The sequence below is a fragment of the Papilio machaon genome, chromosome 7, assembly GCF_912999745.1.
Source record: "Papilio machaon chromosome 7, ilPapMach1.1, whole genome shotgun sequence".
Lineage (NCBI taxonomy): Eukaryota > Metazoa > Arthropoda > Insecta > Lepidoptera > Papilionidae > Papilio > Papilio machaon.
This window is the reverse complement of record NC_059992.1, coordinates 137,222-157,971: the sequence shown is the minus strand read 5'-3', so window position 1 is coordinate 157,971 and position 20,750 is coordinate 137,222. Positions and strand designations below refer to the sequence as shown.

Here is a 20,750-nt window from a genome sequence, read left to right as displayed (position 1 = left end):
TTTAAGTTCGGCCACTTTATCAGCGGACACGAGTGTGTCACCGCCGAGCCCGCAGAGTCCGCCGGGCGCGATGACGAATTCGGAGCGCGCGACCGATGATCGGCCAGCTGCGAGCGCGCTTATCGATGAGCCCCGATAGCGGCGATAAGCGGCGGCCGGGCGCCCGCTCACTGCTCGTGTTCAGTCTAATACATGAGATAAAACACGATCGAATTCGTCTTTGTTTACAGAAAATCACTAAGTAATATGAATTAAACGACCGGAGGTTATCGGAGAGACGACGTCGCTTTAGATTCGCCGGCCTTCGGCTCGTGCGTTTGAGCTCCTTCCGTGATTCGATTGCTATAGATAAATATTGAAGTTTTATTTAAGAAGTTGGGTACTGCTAAATATGTGTGCGCGAGTAATGTGGTGCGCATGTGCGGCGCTGGCGACGCTGGCGACGCTCGCGGCGGCGGCCGGCATCTCCGTCGTGCAGCTCAGGTAAGTCTCCGCCGCACGGACAACTTTAATACTTGCTTATCATTCGGCGACATCACAAATTTAATAGTCTCATTTATGTTTTTGGTACAAAACTTAACAGATACATACAGAGCATACATTGTACTATATTCGGTTTAACGAGGTCTGCTATTGGACCACGGAGCAGATAGCATGTGAGTTATGTCGAGCACGGGCCAAACTGACAAGGTCCTAGATTTTGTAGTCGTCAAAGGAAAAATAACACATGTTTCAACAATAATATTACACTTAACTAGCGGTCGCCCGCGATTTCTTGAGCGTGGAATAAAAAGAAAGTAGTCCATAAGATTCTCATATGCATCAGCTACCTTCCCGTTAAATTTGGGCGAGCCGTTCTGGAGGTAACTCTGAACAAACGTGGCCTTGCAGATTTTGATTTTTCATTAGGCGTATCGCAAATACATCATGTGTATGTACGAGATATGAAATTTGTTCATCAATATTATGCTGTTTGTTTTATGTCACCTACTTTTATGTGATGTCGACCGATTGTATGCATGTTTGCACATAACGGTGGGCGCGGATGTTGCAGGGCGCAGTACGACACGCAGTACGAGCTGCCGCTCAACCGCACCCTCGAGTACATCCTGGAGTTCCCGCCGACGCCGGGGGTGAGTCGCTTTCGTATCTCGCGCGCCGGGCGGTGGCAAGCCACGGCTCACCACCTCTCTAAACAATTCACACGTATGGTGAGACATCCGTGTGAAGCCGGGCCGTGTCCTTTAGTTCCTCAGTAAATTACAAAGTATACGAAATACAAATTATATTGCTAGATCATTATTGTTAAAAGCTGGCATAGAAAGAATGTCAGGAGCTCCCGACAAATAACTTCATAACTGTATGTTAAACGTTGTTAAATATAATAACAAGTGTGTGTCAGGCTGCAGAGGGCGAAGCGCGACCGGGCGTGCTGTGGGCCGCCAGCTCGGGTGGAGACGCCGCTCACCCAGTGCTGCTCACCGTGCGCCAGCCCGCCGGTAACCTCCCCCGGAATCAGTAACCTGCAGCCTAAACGGCTTTATCGATTTCGGAGTTTATTAATTTTTCCAAGTCATTAAAGAACTTTTAAAGGATATTTAATATCTAGAAGGAATTATTTTAAAAAGCAGTAAGTCTGTCGGACTTACTCCTGTGATACCGCGAGCAGTGTGCAGTATACCAGTGTGTACAAACAGTATACAAACACTTCAACATAGGCGTGACGACGTGGCAGCTGCCGTACGAGGTGGGCGATGCGGGAGGCTCGGGAGGTGCGGCACCGCTACAGCTGCAGCGCACGCTGTGCCCCGCGGACACGGCGCGCGCGCCCGACGACTCTGGCTGCGGCGCCGCCGACGGTACGCCGTTCTCCTACCTAGTTCTTATTTCATGAATTAATTTGTTTACATATTTGTACTTTATATTGATATCTGTGGCTTAAAATCACGTCAAATATTAACTAATTAAAGTAACAAGCGACAAGATGTGGCGTGTATTGCGAATGTTGTCGCGGTGCAGAAGGTGAAGGCGAGGGTGCGGCGCGCGGGCTCTCTTTGCACGTGTCGTCGTCGTGCGCCGCGCAGCTTCTCGTACAGGTGGAAGTGCGCCTGACACACCGCTGGCGCCTACCTTTCTCGGAACCGGTCACGCTGGCAGCCTCGCTGGTATGCAACGTGCTCATCCCCGCTCCCTGATGTCACACGTCCCGTGACGTCATATCGCGTCGCGGCCACTGATGCGGCGTGTTTGTGCAGACGGCGCCGCAGGTGGTGCACTACCAGTTCGAGGAGGTGCAGCACAGTGTGCGGCTCGAGCTGCGCTCCGAGGACGACGTGTGTGTGTCCGTGTCCGTGCAGGACTACTCTGTGAGTGGGGGCGGGGCGGGGAGCGTGGTGCGTGGGGCGGGCTTGCGGAGCGCCAACTAACGCCGTGTGTGTGCCGCAGTGCCCGATCGCGCAGTCGCTGGCGGACATCGGCAGGCCGGGCCTGCGCATGACCATGCAGCGCTCCGCCGCCGTGCAGCTGTCGGTGAGCGCCCACACAGCAAGCCGCTACATCTATACCTACCTACTCAAAACATTATCACTTTTCTTTTATTACTAACGAAAAACTTTTGTTACACTTTATTTTTATTATTATCTCCGTAAAAACACGTCTTTCTTTCCGATTCTATATCTACAAATTAAGTAGGAGTAACGGTGACTGTTGCAGCGGCGGCAGTTCCCGCGCGGGTTCGTGGTTGTTGTGCTCGTGCAGCCTTCGCCAGCGGCGTGCGGCGGCGCGGAGGCGGAGACCGGGGCGCCCGCCGACTGGCTGTGGGCGGACGCCGTGCTGGGCGCCGAGCCGCAAGCCACGTCGTCGCCCGCCAGGACGAAGGAGTTCACCGTCACCATTGAGGTATTCGATTTCTTATTTTTCAGAGGTCAGCTAGAATATGTTTGTCATTGCGATGCAACGTTCTGATCCAGAATATATTTTCTAAATATCAGTAGCATAACTGAACTGTTGAATTCCGCTTAGACTTTTATTATATTGTTTTTGTCGCCATTTACAAATATGTTGTGTGTAAAAAATGTTTTAAGATAAATTATGCAGAGGGAATCAGACAGTATGCCTTTTCCACTGCATGTGAGTAATTAGAAGCAGTGTATTGAGTGCGCTCGTGTTTCTTACACGCGAGCAGGCGGCGCTGACGCGCGCGCAGTACGTGACGGCCATCGCGGTCACGGCGGCGCTCTTCCTGGCCTTCTACGTGGCGTTCGGGGTGCTGGTGCTGGCACGGCGTTGGCCGGCCTGGGCGCGCCTAGTGCGGCCGCACGCCGCGCCCGCACTCGACTCCCAGCCCGCGGCAACGCCGCCCCCAGACCACGGTAGCAACTACTCAAACCTTTATAATTTTTACTTCTATTTAATATGCAGTATTTAAAATAAACCGGACAACTCTAGTAGCGAACTCAAGAGTTTTAAAGCGAAAAGGTTTAGCTTTGCTTGCGCTGCAATACACAGGATCGAAATAATATTAGGGAGTGATAGCCCGAACTTTTTCCAGTTATTAAATTATTCAAACTTTCGTGAGACATTATCACTAACTTATATAGAAACGGCTAAAACACTCACGTATATATGTCCGGTGTCGTCACCGACTATTTTTCCAGTTAGTGTTATTTGCACAGATGGTCACATGGTTAATCGAAAAGTTAACTTCGTTAATTGTTGATTCGACAATAAAAAAAAATAACTCGTTAGTCATTAAAGCGTTAAATTCTCGAAAATTTAACGCAAGTTAAAGTTAATCGTTAACAGTTAACCAGAACAAAATTATACTGCTTTTGGGGCTGAGAGAAATAAGTTAAACAAGTAAAAATAAGATCTTTTGATGACTTTTGATAATATACACGAACTGCACACACTTTTGTATATTGAATTTACAATTTCACACTTATTGTGGCGACACTTGTTTCAACATATTAATTTCAATATATATTCTTTAACACATTAATTCGATCATTTCACACTTGATTATTTTGATTGCAATTGAACCTATAGTCTGTTAGTGGTATATGTATCTCAAGTATTGTACAAAAGTATGAAAGCAGTAAAGTGTTTTCGAACCTTCTTTTGATTTTGTCATGTTAGTTACGTGTTTCCTGGACGCTGTGATGTATGCGACATGCACAGTTGCACGCGAACTTCACATATATCAATTATCAACTCCTTCGTCCACCATTCGAGTCGTGGACAATCGCCCAACATAGCTGTACTTACGAAAGTGGCGTGGTACGTTATTCAAACAAAATGATAGCACGTCTCCAAGTTTCTAATGTACCGATTAACGGACTTCATTAATGGAGGTGAGTTTAACGGAAGTTAATAAAAGCGTCAACACTTTTTGAAAACTTAAAAGTTAATCCGTTAAACAAAATGTTAACTTCGTTAATTAACGATTAACGGATTAACGAGTTAGTGCGCAGCTTTGGTTATTTACTATTTTAAGCTTTACACTATTCAATTTGCAGCAAGCGAGGGCCACACGGACGGCGCCGCCCCGCCTGGCGCTCCGCCCGCCGGCCGACGCCGTCGCACTTCTGGTAAAAATGTTACATACATTTAAATTTCAAACAACAACATATGTTTCGAACATATATATATAGGTATGTAATATGTATATATATATGTCGCAATCAGAAGAAGAAATCAACTTTAATAAATCGAAATTAGAACACGAGCTGTGTTCGAAGAGACTTCTTGTACGATGCGCGTCTGACATTAGTCATTCTGGAAATATGGTTCGTAGCTAAAGCATTGTTCGTTGTACATGAGCCTGTGAATCCATTATAACGAGTTGAGAAGTGATAAGCAGTGTATTCCTTGAATCCGATATTACCCATAGCCGCCCACAAGTGATCTCAATCCATAATAATTCTGATAGCGAGCCACCCCGGCCGTTATCAGAAGTGGGATACATATCGGTTCAAGTCGTAATTGAGAAAGTGGAGATGAGCGCAATTTTTTTCAGTTGGTATTTGTAAAATTCTCCGTGAAAAATGACATTGAGAAAAGAAAAGAAATAACATGACGTTTCCGTCCGTCATTAAAGAAAATTATTCCGACTACGCAATTAATTTGGTAGAACGTAAGTAAGAAACATTGATGTGGAAGATTATGAGAATATTATTTGATTTTGTGTACGATCTAGAAGTTTCAGCAACTAAATACGTAAACGAAGTATGCATGGGTCGCTACGCAGCAGTACGAGGTATACGCAGACCGATACAAGTGAGCCGCTAACGTAATTTGGGAATCCTATGGTACACAATAATTTGAAGAAAACTATTTCGAAGATAAATTACGAGAAAAGAAAGAAAAATCCAACGCGCATGCGTGGATTCATGACATTATGCTTCGAGAAACCAAATGTCAAAAGAAAATAATTGAAAAATTATAACGTTGATATTGCAGAACGATTACGTAAAAATGTATTGCTACATTAATAATAACAAGCCACTTTAGACATTGGTTCGGCATGGGCATTGAATCACTATTTGGAGCAGAGGTGAATAAAACCGGATAGCCGAAATCCACCTCAACCAATCTTAAGGACAAAATAATTCAATGCGGGTTAATACGGAAGTCCAAAATGATCATCAACAATTAAGAAACGATATTCTAGATCAGAATGAAACGAATTGAAATTGAAAAGAAAGAATGATGGCTTTAAGAGCAAGATGACGCAAGGGGTTAGAGGTCTCCCAAAAGTAGTTGGGTCGTGCAACCTATTGAATGCTTTGAATGCATTCTGCGTGAATGTGTGTTCTTTCATATCAACAGTTCATAATCATCCTACAGGTGGTGTCTTCACTTAATCATCCGGTGAGTTCGTTTCTGTACTATTTTGTGTGTTTTAGCTGTTATGCTATTGGGCACTAGTCGTGACGTATTCTAGTAAAATTCGATAATTTAAAACTATTGGTTTAATGTGTGGCACCAAAATAATAGTTCAATTAGTATTTCGGTTATTTGTGCAATGCAGTTATGTTCGGAGTTATTTAGTGAGTCGGTTATTTTACATTTTGGGATTTTTATTTTTCATTAATCAATAATGTCATGTCAATTTTGTAATTAAAGGATGTTGTTTTCAATGATTGACGTTTCAGAAAAATAAAACTGATTGTCAAAATTTAAAAATATAGCGATTTCTTTGAATGTCAACTGACATAACCTGACAGTTTTAATGAAAATTATTTAAACAGAAATGAATTAAATCGTGTAGCTGTTTCTTAAAAGCGAAAATGTGTTTAGACGTGATTAGATTTAACAGATAGTAAACTCTTCTCGGTAAACGGTAAACTTAAGAAAGTTCAATTAAATTCATTTTCTTGTTTATGGCTTTCCCTTAGCGGATTGGGCCTTCGGTCTTAAGTTACTATTGCAAGTAAACAAATGATACATTGACTACTTCAAACGGTTCTGTGTCTAGGTGTTAATGTGGGTGTCGTAAAGATGTTAGTAAGAATTAACAAGTGCAATTCAGTAAAATCGATAAAAACGGGTTGGCATTGATATTAAATCTTTGGGTTTTAATGTAATCACAATATGCTTACGAGAATTTGAATCTGGTGCCTAGGAGCTATGCTTGCTAAGAAAAAAAGAGCTTTTAGAGTTTGCTACTAACTGAATGAAAATATGGCATGTAATTACAGGATGTTTTTATTACGAATATTATTGTTGTTTCTTTACCTATTATTTTTCCTTTACTTAATGTCAAAACTTTAAAATCTGTAAATTGTGAATAAGGAAGTTTGACTTCTACTAAATTTATGAAGTAAATCTTTGAAATGATGTTGTCGACGTTATCGTACGAAATGACATTTGGTGCAGATGGTTTGATTGTTTGAGCCATGTTGCCATGAGTTAGTAACGGAGAGAATTTTGTATTGGAGATATTAATGTCCTTAAGGTCAAACATTCTTACAGTTAATTGATATGATTATTAACTATTCGTAAATCGTAATGATACGTATGATGTCAGAATAAGACGAGCGGTGTGACACAGTAATCTCTGCGGTTTCGTTTTGTTTTTGCAGATGTACAATATGAAGGAAGTCTGTTATGAGGATAGCACGGGGACGTGCTAATGTCAGTATGGCCGAGACTGGCGGGTTTAAGCCACTGCAGTAGCGTCTGCGTGGCAGCGGTTGGTGGATACCAGCGACGTTTGCAGGATTGCAAAGCTTGATGCAAGATAAGTGGAGTTGATAATGAATTTGGTGATATTTAGTAAAGCTAATTTGTAACAGAAACTCGGGTAAAGATCTCTATCGGCCGTATTGTGTTCGACCGTACCAGTAGTTATTACGTCGTAACCGTAGCCCTGTGGAAATCGGTATCTCTTGGGGCAGCTCAAGTAGTCCGTGGGTGAGCGGTGCGCGTTCTACTCTGGCGGAGGTCGGGGTCAGGAGGACCGGTTTGTGTAACTGTCATGTCACAGGGTGACAGGCAGGGGTCTCAAGGACCGTGGTGTGGAGCTGTCACATCACAGAGTGACGGGCAGAGGTCTCGAGGACCGTGATGTGGAACTGCCACGTCACAGGGTGACGGGCAGAGATCGAGGTCTGTAGGACCGCAGTGTGTGTGATGCACTGACCTCTATAAATGGACAGGTTGAAAGACGTGGTGTTTTGTGTATTTGATTTTTGATTTTCGCTATTTTGTTGTTAAATGTATTGTTGGTTGGTAGCGGTGGTGATGATTTAAACTAATAATAGAAATAGAATTAACTGTTACTAACGTGAACATGCACTTTTAGGGCAGAACTAAGCAAAAGCTATTATTTCCAAACAAATAGCCTATCCATTTGTACAGATCGGTGGTTTGATATCACGGTAACACACGTGTTTGGTCGGCCAGAGAGCCGTTGAGTGAAATTCGGTCGAGAGGCCGTGGCGTTAGAGATCTTACTCGGTGGGTTTCTGGGAGATTGGGAGTAACTATCGTTGTAGAGTATTTAAGTTGATTTTAACGGCGGTGTCCCGTTAGATAACAGAAGTTGGGCCAGGAGTGGCCGAGCGTAACAAAATATTTCCTTGAGTTAATGTTCACATGCTAAGGGCACACTGAGACCGGTGTTTGTAATCTAACATCACCCGAGGACGGGTGTTCGCAGGACGGCCGTGTCGCAATCAGAAGAAGAAATCAACTTTAATAAATCGAAATTAGAACACGAGCTGTGTTCGAAGAGACTTCTTGTACGATGCGCGTCTGACATTAGTCATTCTGGAAATATGGTTCGTAGCTAAAGCATTGTTCGTTGTACATGAGCCTGTGAATCCATTATAACGAGTTGAGAAGTGATAAGCAGTGTATTCCTTGAATCCGATATTACCCATAGCCGCCCACAAGTGATCTCAATCCATAATAATTCTGATAGCGAGCCACCCCGGCCGTTATATATATATATATATATATATATATATGTAACAAAACATTGACACATTTCAGTGGATACGTTTGACAGCAGCGACGACAGCTCGTCCGAGGAGGAGGAGCCCCCCGCCACCACTGCCACCACTGCCACCACTGTCACCACCGCCACCCCCACCACGCCCGCCAACGGACATACGGCGTTAGATGGTGGACAAGTCTGTTAAATTATATTTTCTGCTCTCCAAAATACCTTTTAGCCTTTTATTAAATAAACGTACTGTATGCGTCAAACAATTACAGGCAGAATACGTGTGCGGTGTGTGCGAGCTCCAGCTTCAACACACTGTGCAAGAAGTATGATATAGACCCGTTTGCAACTAGTGTGTTTGCACAAGGCGAGGAGTTACATAAGCCGCGACATTTTCAAATAATTTTGATAGAGCTGTTGTTGAATTTATTATTATTATAACTATAATGAAGAATTTATTATAACTATTTTCTAGTCTGACTGACAAACTATATAAGCCAATGCTACAAGTGTAGACTTGCAAAGAGCTGTATCTAACTACCTTGTATATAATATTGTTGTTTCCTAGCTGTAAGTCTACCATGTAAATAAATAAATAAATATAAATGTAGGGCGCATTCGGTCTGCCAGCTCGGCTGCGGCTGGCGCAGTTGGCGCGCCGGCGCGAGCGCACGCTGCGGGCTCGCTCCGACCGCTACCTGTACACGTTGCTCACCGTCGCCGTCTTCTACGCCCTGCCCGTGCTGCAGTTCGTCGCCGTCGTCAAGATCGTGAGTGCCCCGCTTCTTCGCCCCGCCGGAGGAGTACCGTGACCTGCTAGAGCTCGGCGTCAACTACGAGTGCTCTACCTTCGTCCAATTCTAGTCAACATTTTCCCTCTCTACCCTGTTGTAACGAGTCCGCGCTCCATCTCTTGTGTCAGAACGACGGCCGTATGCGCAGATCCTGAACTTGTCGGGCTCGCTCGACATCTGCTACTACAACTTCCTGTGCGCGCATCCGGCGGGCGTTCTCAGCGACTTCAACCACGTGCTGTCCAACCTGGGCTACCTGCTGCTGGGCGCGCTCTTCGCGCTGCAGGTGCAGTTGCGACGAGCTCGTCGCCGCGCACGCCCGCGCGCGCCAGAGTACGGCATCCCGCCGCACCACGGCCTGCTCTCCGCGCTCGGCGTCGCCATGATGATGGTGGCCTTGCTCTCCGCCACCTACCACGTCTGCCCCAACAAGATCAACTTCCAGTTCGGTAACGTACCTCGCCTGTGCGGTATGCCGCTGCGTCTCCAGCGCCTCTGACGCGACGAGCGGCTTGTAGGAGTTGATGTATCTCTCCCAGATACGGCGTTCATGTACGTGCTGGCGGTGCTGAGCATGGTGAAGATTTACCAGTCACGACATCCTGACGTCAACGCGCGCGCTCACGCCACCTTCGGCGTGCTGGCCGTGCTCATGGCGCTGGGTGAGTGACGTACAACACGTCGGCTTTATCTGTAATTTTTAACATAGATATATCGAGCCAACAGCACACTTAAATATATCGATCAAGTTATTAACAAAAAATTGTTCTGAAAAAAGAAGAAGTAGTTATAAAGTAAATGAATAGAAGTAAAGAAATGTTGTTGTTGCAGTGGTGTGGGGTGTGCTGGGCGGCGGCGCGCTCTTCTGGGGCGCGTGGACAGTGCTACATGTCTTCACCTTCCTGCTGCTCTCCTTGCGTATCTACTACGTCGGACAGTTCCGCCTCGGTACGCGCAATTCATTCGTTTTTCATCATTCACGCATTTTTATTTTCTTTTGACATTACCACAACATTATCACACGGCGCATTTCCATCAGCGTAAACAATCTCAGTTGATTGAAAAAACATGGCTCAAGGAGCTTCGATGTGTTCCAAATTCCAATGCCTTATATGACAAAGAAAAACTCAACTAAATGTTTTAAGACATAAATGACACAAGCCACAGTCGCGAGCGAAGAGTAAATGTCGCTGAGAGATATCGGCGTGTCCGCAGAGAAGCACAGCCTGCAGGAGGCGGCGCGCGAGCTGCGGCGCGGCGCTCGGCCACTGTACGGCGCGCGGTTGGCCATCCTGCTGGCCGGCAACGCGCTTAACTGGCTGCTCGCCATCTACGGGTGAGACCTCCGCCATCTGCGCACCGCCCGCGTCCATACCGAGCCGCTTGTGGGGCTCAGCCTTGTGATGTCATTCCTTGCCGCAGGCTGGTGCGTCAGTCGGGCGACTTCGCGGGGCACATGCTGCAGGTGCTGCTGGGCAACACGCTGCTGCACATGGTCTCGTACCTGGCGCTCAAGCTGGCGCACCGCGAGCGCCTGCGCTGGTACGCGTGGTGCTGGCTGGCGGGCGCGGCGGCCGCCTGGGCGCCCGCGCTCTACTTCTTCGTGTCCGGCTCTTCCGACTGGTCGACAGCGCCCGCGCTCTCCCGCCACTACAACCACCACTGCATGGTAACGCCCCCGCCGCTAGGCCTCGCGACACACTCCTCTTGCCGACGACACTGACGCTATAAATAAGTAAATGTGACTGTCGCTTTGTCAAAGCTCCGAAGCGAATCTGTACGGTGACGTGACGTAACGTGTGCAGGTGCTGCAGTTCTACGACTCCCACGACCTGTGGCACCTGCTGTCGGCTGTGGCGCTCTACTGCTCCTTCAACGCCATGCTCACCTGGGACGACGGCCTCTCTGCTCTCAAGAAAACAGATATACCCGTCTTCTGAAATTTACTACATTAAATTGTTGTTTTTTTACTATTATTTATTCTTTAGTTTTTCAAACCCTTCTAACTAAACTTCTAATCAGAGTTTTTACAAATTCAACTTCCAGTCAAATTAAATATTGAATCTACAGTAATTCGCAAAGAGCTGAACATGTTTGAATTGATCGGTTTAATATATATCTGAACTTGAATTAACTAGTTATTCATATAGGGAATTTATTTAACTCATAAGGTTTGATTCGCATTCTATATGGGATCGATGGGACTTTTCAGGTTTCACATATAATAAGGTTTTGTCTAAGATAATTACTCATTAAATCTACAATTTCGCTGAAAATCGCAAAAACCCCATTTTTGGGACCTTTGACCTTGAATGATTTGAAATGTCAATACCAACAACATATTTTGAACTCTTAACTTATATTCTGTAAAAGTTTTGTAATAGGAAACATTTTCGAACGAATTCACGAAATGTCAATTGTCAATGACGTCACGTCAGCGACAGTCGCGTTCCCATTATTTTTATTTCGCAATTTCCAGAATATCATCTCTGATTTAATTTTAAGTTCTTAAAATTCGCAATCGACGAACAAAACGTAGACCCCAGTGATGGATAATCAATATTATTACAAGTTGATGGCAAGTTATCTTTCAAAGCGTAACTGCGACGAGTCTTTTATGCGATACTTCTTTGGCAAAAATTCGAGTAAGAAGACGCCTGAAGAGTTAGAACGGGCAGACGAACGTAAACGTCGTCTACAACGGGAAAGGTCACGGCGTTATCGCGCGTTGAAGAGTGCTCGGCGGCAGCACGAAGGCAGAGGCGACGGCTCCGACGACGCGCGAGCCAAGCCGCGGCCGACACCTGACGACGAGCTAAGCGATCTCGACGAGCCGCCCACCCTGTGCGATCTCACTTACGACGACAAGTGGCGGGAACGCGGCGCCTCCCCCGACTGCGCCTCGGATGACAACTCGGCGCACTCCGGCGAGCGCGGCGAGCTCCGAGAGGCGGTGCTCTCCGGTAACGTGGCCCTCAACCTCAAAGAGTTTCTGAGCTCTCCCAACGCAGAGCTGGACTACCCAACGGTGCACAGTCTTATGTTCCATTGGTTGCAGACGTAACATTCTCATATTTCATTTACACACTTGCACCTCTTCATTGGCTCATAACATATTCAAACAATGCAATACATATTTCAGTATTTTATTTCATTCAAAAACACAAAATAAAAACAACTAAGTATAAAAGACTTGAAAGCGAGTTGCTGTGAACAGATATTAAACACATATCAGAGTTGGGTTGTTGCCTCTGTACCATACACATTGCCACATAGTAAGCTAAGAGAACCGTCCTGCTGCTTAAGGAGCAAACATAGGTACTTTAATCAATATAGGAGTTAGGGATAGAGAATGGAGTGGGTTGATTGCAGGAGTTGGTATTATACTCCATTGAACAGTAGTGTTACATGTGTTGCAGTTGTAGGCAATAGTTTGGGATGCCCGGTTGTTGTGACAATGCAGACTGAGACTGCGTACATGACATGAGGCTGTCAGAATATACCAGTATATATACAGAGGTCAGAGAATATTCTCATCTTGTCCAATGACCTTAACATACATGCACACATCACATCTGCCTTTGTTGATCACATTTATACAATGCCTACATAAATTGCTTTGACTGTAACATATCGACGCTGGAAAGCGTAAACGCTGTAACCCCGAAAGTATGAACTTTACAGGAGAGCCAAAAAATGATAACTCGTGAGCTGATACGCCTACAAGCATGCGGTATTTAGCAATGTTGTGTAGTTTGTGCTAACCTATAATTTCAATCATTATCGTTTGATAATGATTGAAATTATTAACATGTGAAAAACATATCAATCGCTATTTCAAGGGTTACAGCGTTTATGCTTTCCAGCATCGATATATACATTTTCCATCTTAATAGCACTCAAATGTTCCTGCAAGATAAAAAACTAATAATGCACTGGCATCCCTTGCAAGATGCAAGGGCCTAGGGTCCTGGAATTGAGCACCTCACCACTTCACCACTTTACCATGCACAGTCACTTTAAAACATTATGTTTTTTGCTTCAGTACAGAGTAGTATAAGAAGTTGTTGCATTTATTGAAGGTAGTGAAAGTTTTTCTCATAACACAAAGTGTTGAAAAGATTATCAAAATGTGTATAATATAAATGTGGTGCGGGGCAGGGGATGCCAGCGTGGGGCGAGACCAACGCTCCCACTCCATTGAGCGTGGAGTTATAGTTGATAGAAGGTTCCATTAGACAATAAGTTGCCATATCCTAATATTTAGATACTCAACTATACATATATTATATATGCATATAGAAATGGATAGAATATATATATGTTTACATATAGTTTGTGATATGGAAGAATTTACATTTTGTGTGAAATCTACAATATTAGCTGTAATTAATAATAGGGTAAGAAAATTGAGATTGCAGTGTGGTGTGTAACATACACCCGGGCTGAGCAGCTCCATAGAGAGGAGCACATTTAAACATTCCTTTTTGGCCACATGACTCTCTCAAGGCAGAGCAATCCAATGAATCAGTTGATAAAGCCAGACAATTCCTGTTAGTATTGTTTTTTAGCTTGAAAGTAGACTTGCTTGTGAAAAGGATGTCAAAAGTCCTGAAATGGTGGTCACATTTTTGTAAAGATTGGCAATGTCACAATGTGACGTGAATGTAACAAAGAACAGTTGTAACTAATGTAGGAGTATGATGATGTCAATTATAGTTTGATTGCCCCATTCGGAAGACACTTATTTCTAGCAATTGAACAAACAAACTGGTTGCCATGTACCATCAAATTATAAATAAGTTTTTCAGACACACTGCAGAGCAGTATCTCCCTCCATCCACATTGCATTACTTGTACAGCAACAAACTGAGCACAATGTTAGTACTGCTGCTGTTTTTATGTCTTACTACCACTCGCAGTGTTGGTTATGAATCATTAGCCGACTGTGAGAATGATTCAGTTCAGCCGCAGCTGAATACTCCTGTAAAATAGTTTTATAAAAATAGCCCTGCGGCAATCACATCCTGCCATGGCTACAAGCCGGGCCCCCAGTCTTCATACAAACTATGTATTTTCTTAGTTCTACATCAAGGGTGACCTTGAAAGGGTTCTGAGTGTGGCATCAATTGTTTTATTTTGATCAAAATATTCAAACTATGCATTTAAGTAATACTCAACAATATGAAGATGCTCTCTTTGGTAAGGTCTGCTCTAAAAAGCGTCTTATCTTTGTCCTTAGATTAAGTATCGCATCGAATTTAAACTGTATCTGTAAACAAGTGCTTTGTTATAGTTACAATATTGTTTTAGCATGTAAGTTATTATTTTTTTAATTACTTTACATATTCATAATGGCTATTCCCACAAGTGCGTACAATAATTAGTGCGTTTGATGTTGCAGTTGTATAGAAAATTTAAATTGTTTGCATTACAACATTCAACAATAACTATAAATACAAAGTAAACTCTGCCACAATTATGATAAACATTTTTGAAAATTCAAAAAAAAAACATTTAATGTCGTTGTTTTGTAATTATCCCTAGCAAATAGTAACGCCGTTCGTTTGTAATTTACCTAGGGATACATTTTCTTCTTTCATTTTTCCAAAACTACGATAGCACATCGAAGGATGTTATTTACAATATAACGTGTTATATTTCAGCAATTTCTAAAAGTGGAACTAAATAATTGTCAAAGTTGACCTAAACCTATAAATAATAAAATATTTATGTTAAACATTTGCCATGCTTGTGTCAAGAATTGATCCTCAGTCATATTTATAATTTTTTAGAAAATTTTTTAGCCATTTTAATTTGTAATTTTTAGGAATTATGTTTATATAAGTAATTGTTAAGTAAGCAACTGAGGGCTTTTATTGTCTGAAGCAAATAATAAGATGCAAAACCTAAAAAAATGAAGTCGGCTAAACAAAGCCATAAGTGCTCTTGACAGCAGTTGTGCGAGGCGTGTGCCGTGCCCACGCCCACGTCCGCGCGCGGCCTTCGCCCACCCCCTACAGCTTTAACATTATTGCTGTCCACAGTTGCTCCTGTTCGAGGCAGTTCCTGAATGGAGTTTAAAGAAAAATATTCCATGATATAAATTAAACCTAAAATAAATTGTTGTCATATCATAACATGTTAATGAATATTCCCGCGAGAAATTATAATATATGGAAATAAATCGATAATGGCTTATTGGTTTCGCATCAAGATCACATTAAACGTTTGAACATTATATCTTTACTCCAAAGGCCGCGTGCCTTTAACAAAATGTAGCATAAGCATAGTTTAGGTACTGTAAGGTAGTGCCATATTAAAGAGCTTCCTATTTTTAATGTTGTTTTTTATTTATATTCTCATCTTGATCCATAACCCAAATAGTTAAGCATGCGCACTGAATAAAGGAGTCTGTGCACCATGCGAGATGCCTGCGCGTCTGGCGAGTGCTAATCCAGTCAACTTAGTTCAGCTTGGAATCTGATATACACAACTATAAACTCGTAGGTTATAAGTAAACCTAGTCGGGTTACAAGTTCTGTCAAAACTTTTGTTTTTTTTTATAAATGGCGAATACTGGCCTAATTTTCTTCTACTAATTTAAAAAATGGAACGTTTGTGCTTTCCGAATATGTAAGTGTTCCGAGGAGGATTCAACGAGGGTGTTATCCTTCACCACTCATGTTTTGTCTTTTAGCCTCATATTCAGGCTTAACCGAGCTGCTTGCCGTTCTTTTTTTGTGAAAAAGATGTAAAACAGACATTGGGTATTCCTACAGGACTCTGCGCCACCTCACAGGGCGCGAAGCACGCAAAACTGGTTGACTGCCCATGGAATCACTTTATCTGGCATGAAAACTATAAGTTTGGCAACATTTGGAGGAGAATATCTTCGCTAGACCTCATCAGGGTCTCTTCGAATATCTCCGACCAAAGCAGCAACTGAAATAGATATGAATGTGGTGCGTGCTGCCATCTATGACTGCCTGCGTCGCTTAAGGGCATGTGTTTAAAATGACTGAAAGCATTTCCAATAAAGTAAATAAAATTGTAATCTACATTTAATTAGCTTTAATTTCATGTATATTTTCTGAATGATTAACAAAATGTGTAACATTAATTACATTGATTATAATACACATAAAAGTTTGTGATAGAACTTATGATCCATCTAAGTCCTTGTATTTTGACATCCTTAAAGTTATCTCAAAACCTATATATCCTAGGGTGTCCGCGACTATTACATTTCAAAGTCCAAGGGTCCAAAAATTTTAGGGTTTTACAGTGAAATGATAAGTTTAACAAAAAATACCTCAGCCCTAATTGTACGTCATAAAATAACATTAAAAATATTAAAGACTAGCTTTTGCCAGCAACTCCGTCCACAGGGAATTAAAAAATTAACAAGTAGCTTCTGTCAAGTAGTTCTTCCTGATTATGTTCTACATCTGTGCCAAATTTCATTAAGAATCGTTGAGCCGTTCCGGAGATACCTTCTGACAAAAATCCATCAATCCATCCAAACTTTCGCTTTTATTATATTAGTAATATTGACTTATGCATACATGAATTGAAATTCATTAAATATGTTTTTTTTTAATATACATTAGTTGTTTTGTTGATATTTTTTATAGTAGGTCCTCGACGACAAACGACTAACAGACTACCTGCTTGTTTGCCCACAGAAACACTGCATTGAATAAATAATTTATGAACTTCATAAAAAAAAACTATTATGGTCAAGTTCGAGCAAAAGCTGTTGTCCATGTTGCTAAACACATCATTAACCACTACCGAATTCGGCAAGCATCGCCCACTGCTACTGCTGTGAGTCAACGCCACTGCCCACGAGCTGTATGTGATAATCAGGAAGTAAAGCTCCACATAGACAACGCGACAAACTATATAATCTTTTATATCTTACTAATATTATAAATTCGACTGTATAGATGGATGAATGGATGTTTGAATGTATCTCCGGAACGGCTCAACGGATCTTAACGAAATTTGGCACAGATATAGAACATACTCTGGAAGAACACATAAGTTAAATATTAAGTTTTTTTTTCATTCCGCGCTGACGGAGTCGCGGGCGACAGCTAGTTGTATATAAATAAAAATAATAATAAATCATTGGTGTATGATTGGAGAGAGCTGGATTTAAGATAAGCAGAATTAACAAGGAGCAATAGTTCTGCGATTTCCCATTTCCTTTCTTCCAGTTTGCTCCAACTTCTGATACCAATGCTCGTTAATCCAAAACAACAGCGACATTATCGTGAAGTGAAAAGTTTTATTAAAGAAATGTGAATGCAATGCCCCTGGTGAAGTAACTTTAAATAGGTAACATATTTATTTATTTATTAAAATGGTAGACTTTGAGCGAATAAGTAACAATAATAGATACATGATAATTGAAGTACAGTCATTTATGTTTCGTTATTTGTTTTTGTTATAAAAAAAGTTCGCTGTGTAACAGTATTCGTAAATTTAATAAATGACTTCAAAAAGAAAGAGGTTATCAATTTACCCATATTTTTATTGATTTTAACTTGCATGTAAGATACATTTTTAGCTAAGGGCTACCCTCAGCGGTTACACTTACTTAAGTTTTTCCGGCTACAGATAGAGGAAACGGACATTAAATGCTCATTGATGCTCATCGGCTTATCTTCTGTTTACATCTATCTTTAGCCGTAACATGCAGACTTATGTGCTAGTTAAAATTCCCACAAAGTTATATCACAGCCAATTCAAACATATTAAATAATTATTATAATGTAAAATATAACGGTAACAATAAATAATCGCTAGTTAAAAAGACCACAAATGTTTTTCAAAACTAACCGATATAAAGTTTGAAACTACCGGGATCATTACCACGAATGGCCTTTTTGAACTTCCGATACTGCGCCCGACCGTGGTGAAAATATTCCATCAAACCATCAAAGTTTAAAAAGATTTTAACGTTAACTAGTATACAAGTAAAGACTACTTGTGCCTTTGTATTACGATATCGTAGAAACTGCAGTTCGTGGGAAAAGAGTATGGTTTTTTTATTGCACGTGATATTTACTAGATACGTTTAAGAAACGACTCGAACGATGCTCGAATTTCTACCTCGAATATTTTTAAACAGCGGTGGGATAAATTGCGATTTTTAACATTTGGTACTAATTTTAAGCTACTGTGAAGTACTAGTAGCCTATTTGGACAGGACTATATGTACCCACTGCAGTAGCTATACACACAAGGGCGCGGATAAAAAACGCGCTCGGGAGAGAAGTATGCATTATAATGTATTCGAGGAGCGCGCGGCGGCGGCGGTGGCGGCGGCGGCCGAGTGGAAACATACGCAGCAACCGAAGCGGCGCCGCAAACTATATTTTTTCAATTATAAAATGAATAAGGCAAGTAAAGGCTTGCGTGTGAGTGGAGTGCGAGCTGCGAGCTGCGGGTGACGGCGGCGCGGCCCGTCACTCGCGCCGCGTTCCCGCCATCGCCGCAGTCGCCGCAGTCGCCACGCCGCAATATGAAGTTCTGCACCATGTACAAAATTACATATGTGGCCAAGAGGAAAAAGGTATATTTTTATTATCATCAAACATGCCACATGACGAGTTGCAACAGGTGAAATTATATGCTCTAATATTCTTTTAATTCGATTTCACTTTGTCGGCCAGCGCATGTTTCACTGACACCGCTAATGGGAACTTCAAGCTGCCTTCTACTTCCTCATCACAAACTCCTTCATAGTCATCTGCATTCAGGGAATAAATCATTGCACCACGTAAATTCTGTTCTTTTATGTAATTTGCTTTTTCCATGGCACTATGAGGTGTGTCATAAGATATCCATTCCAATTCTTTGTGGAGATATGGCACCTTGGCATCTGGATCTAATTCTATAACAACCTCACTTCTGAATTTAGCTATAAACTTACATATGTCCGGATAATTCACAAACCCTAGACCTCCCAGAGTGCCGTAGCCGGCTGCGGGACTACCAACTTGTCCATTATTAGCATTGACCAATGTAAAGGTATGTCCGTATGTAGGTATACCTACCACTATTTTACTCCGGTCTAGGCCCTTGTTCAGGTACATATGTACTGTGTAATTTATATTTAAGGTGGCCAGAAACATTTGTTCCATACTCCTATGGTACAACGGAGAGTTGAGTCCAGTGAACGGAGTGTATTTACTGAAGGCGTGGAAGTCATATGTCATGACATTCACATAATCTACATACAAGTTGATCTGATCAACATCATAGGCAATGTCCACAATTGTCTCCGGAGCCGCTGCAGCCATGGTCAACAGATAATCTCTATTTTCTCTGATGTACTCCATCCTGATTTCCCGAAGCAGCTGTGAAAAATGTTGTCGTTGGCGTTTATAAATGTCGATATCAACATTAACCATTGGAAACTCCCAGTCCAAATCTATGCCATCTAGTCCGTATGTTCTAAGCACAGTTTTTACACTTTTGATGAATGTTTTTCTAGAAGCATGATTTATCACCATGTTTGGGAAACCGGTGTCATTTCCCGCACCTCCAATGGAAAGCAATATTTTTAAATTGGGATTCATTCTCTTTAACAACACAACCTGAGTTAAAGATTCATATTGCTCATTATCTAAATAGATTTCTTTGTTTCTAATTTGTGCAAAAGCAACATTGATATGTGTACAAAGGTGTGGGTGGATGGCGGAGGGCCTCAGCTGAGGTGTGGGCCCCGGGCTGGGCGTGTTGTAGTAGCATGACACTACCTTATTCACCTTCAACGCAACGCCTGATTCTATATTTATTTCTTCACTAGTGTCAAAACTAGCAGTATCATAGGACGGCAGATTCAATTCAATATACATAGTGTAAATGAAGAGTAACGCAATTAACAACAGTAACACAGTTACGCGCAATGGCACTCGCAAAAAAATCGTGCTTGATATGCGGTCGTTTTCGTTTAGTTTAGTGAACAAACCATCATTTGTTGCTTCATTATTGCACGATACAAACTTCTGTTTGTAGTCGGCATTGAACGATTTCACAACCTCATCACTTTCCTTGCTTGTCTTGTTGGCCCCCATATTTTGTTTTTGTTACCCGTAGATCAAATAAAACACCCAAAACAATTTTCCTTACACTTAAGCCATCTTGCACATTAGAAGTAAGTTGCTTATCTTGTTACTTGTATAATTTTAGATAAAGCGTAATATTGTTGTTTGTATATTGTATCGACCATAGATATATACGACTTGTTTCTATAGGCGTTTACTAAAAACTTAGTCTTGCCCTTTTGTTTACAGTTACAACAAAAAATAATTTTGGCTGTAATTCTAAATTGACAACTGACAACGGGTCTTGACACCGACTGACAACAAAGGCATTTGGTATAGGGATGTACTACGCAATCGATTCTGAATCTTTTCAATTTTCGAACACCTCGTTCCCCTAGAACTTGAACACGATAGTTTCATTATTATTTGTTTCCAACAACT

The 20,750-nt window shown here is 42.1% G+C and overlaps 3 protein-coding genes across 4 annotated transcripts; 2 read left to right on the top strand and 1 right to left on the bottom strand.

The window, feature by feature from the left end:
* Nucleotides 1-323: 323 nt before the first annotated feature.
* On the top strand, nt 324-11,186 carry LOC106712692 (SID1 transmembrane family member 1). 2 transcript variants are annotated; one of them, XM_045678710.1, is made up of 18 exons: nt 324-483; nt 1,055-1,133; nt 1,403-1,499; nt 1,719-1,859; nt 2,020-2,165; nt 2,256-2,366; nt 2,446-2,529; nt 2,713-2,898; nt 3,185-3,371; nt 4,518-4,589; nt 8,500-8,639; nt 9,064-9,222; nt 9,395-9,695; nt 9,786-9,908; nt 10,078-10,194; nt 10,462-10,582; nt 10,669-10,915; nt 11,052-11,186. In XM_045678710.1, exons 1-18 carry the CDS (start codon nt 392-394, stop codon nt 11,184-11,186), a joined length of 2,538 nt encoding a protein of 845 aa, XP_045534666.1. In that variant the 5' UTR covers nt 324-391. The 2 variants fall into 2 exon arrangements, with proteins under 2 accessions (XP_045534666.1, XP_045534667.1); XM_045678711.1 differs by lacking the exon at nt 324-483 and adding an exon at nt 532-656.
* Nucleotides 11,187-11,661: 475 nt separating this feature from the next.
* Nucleotides 11,662-12,934, top strand: LOC123721145. Its single transcript, XM_045678725.1, has one exon. It carries the CDS (start codon nt 11,795-11,797, stop codon nt 12,308-12,310), a length of 516 nt encoding a protein of 171 aa, XP_045534681.1. The 5' UTR covers nt 11,662-11,794; the 3' UTR covers nt 12,311-12,934.
* A 5,823-nt stretch (nt 12,935-18,757) lies between these two features.
* Nucleotides 18,758-20,713, bottom strand: LOC106712707 (chitinase-3-like protein 1). The gene has a single exon (XM_014505346.2). The coding sequence runs from the start codon at nt 20,337-20,339 to the stop codon at nt 18,906-18,908; it is 1,434 nt and encodes a 477-aa protein (XP_014360832.2). The 5' UTR covers nt 20,340-20,713; the 3' UTR covers nt 18,758-18,905.
* Nucleotides 20,714-20,750: the final 37 nt, after the last annotated feature.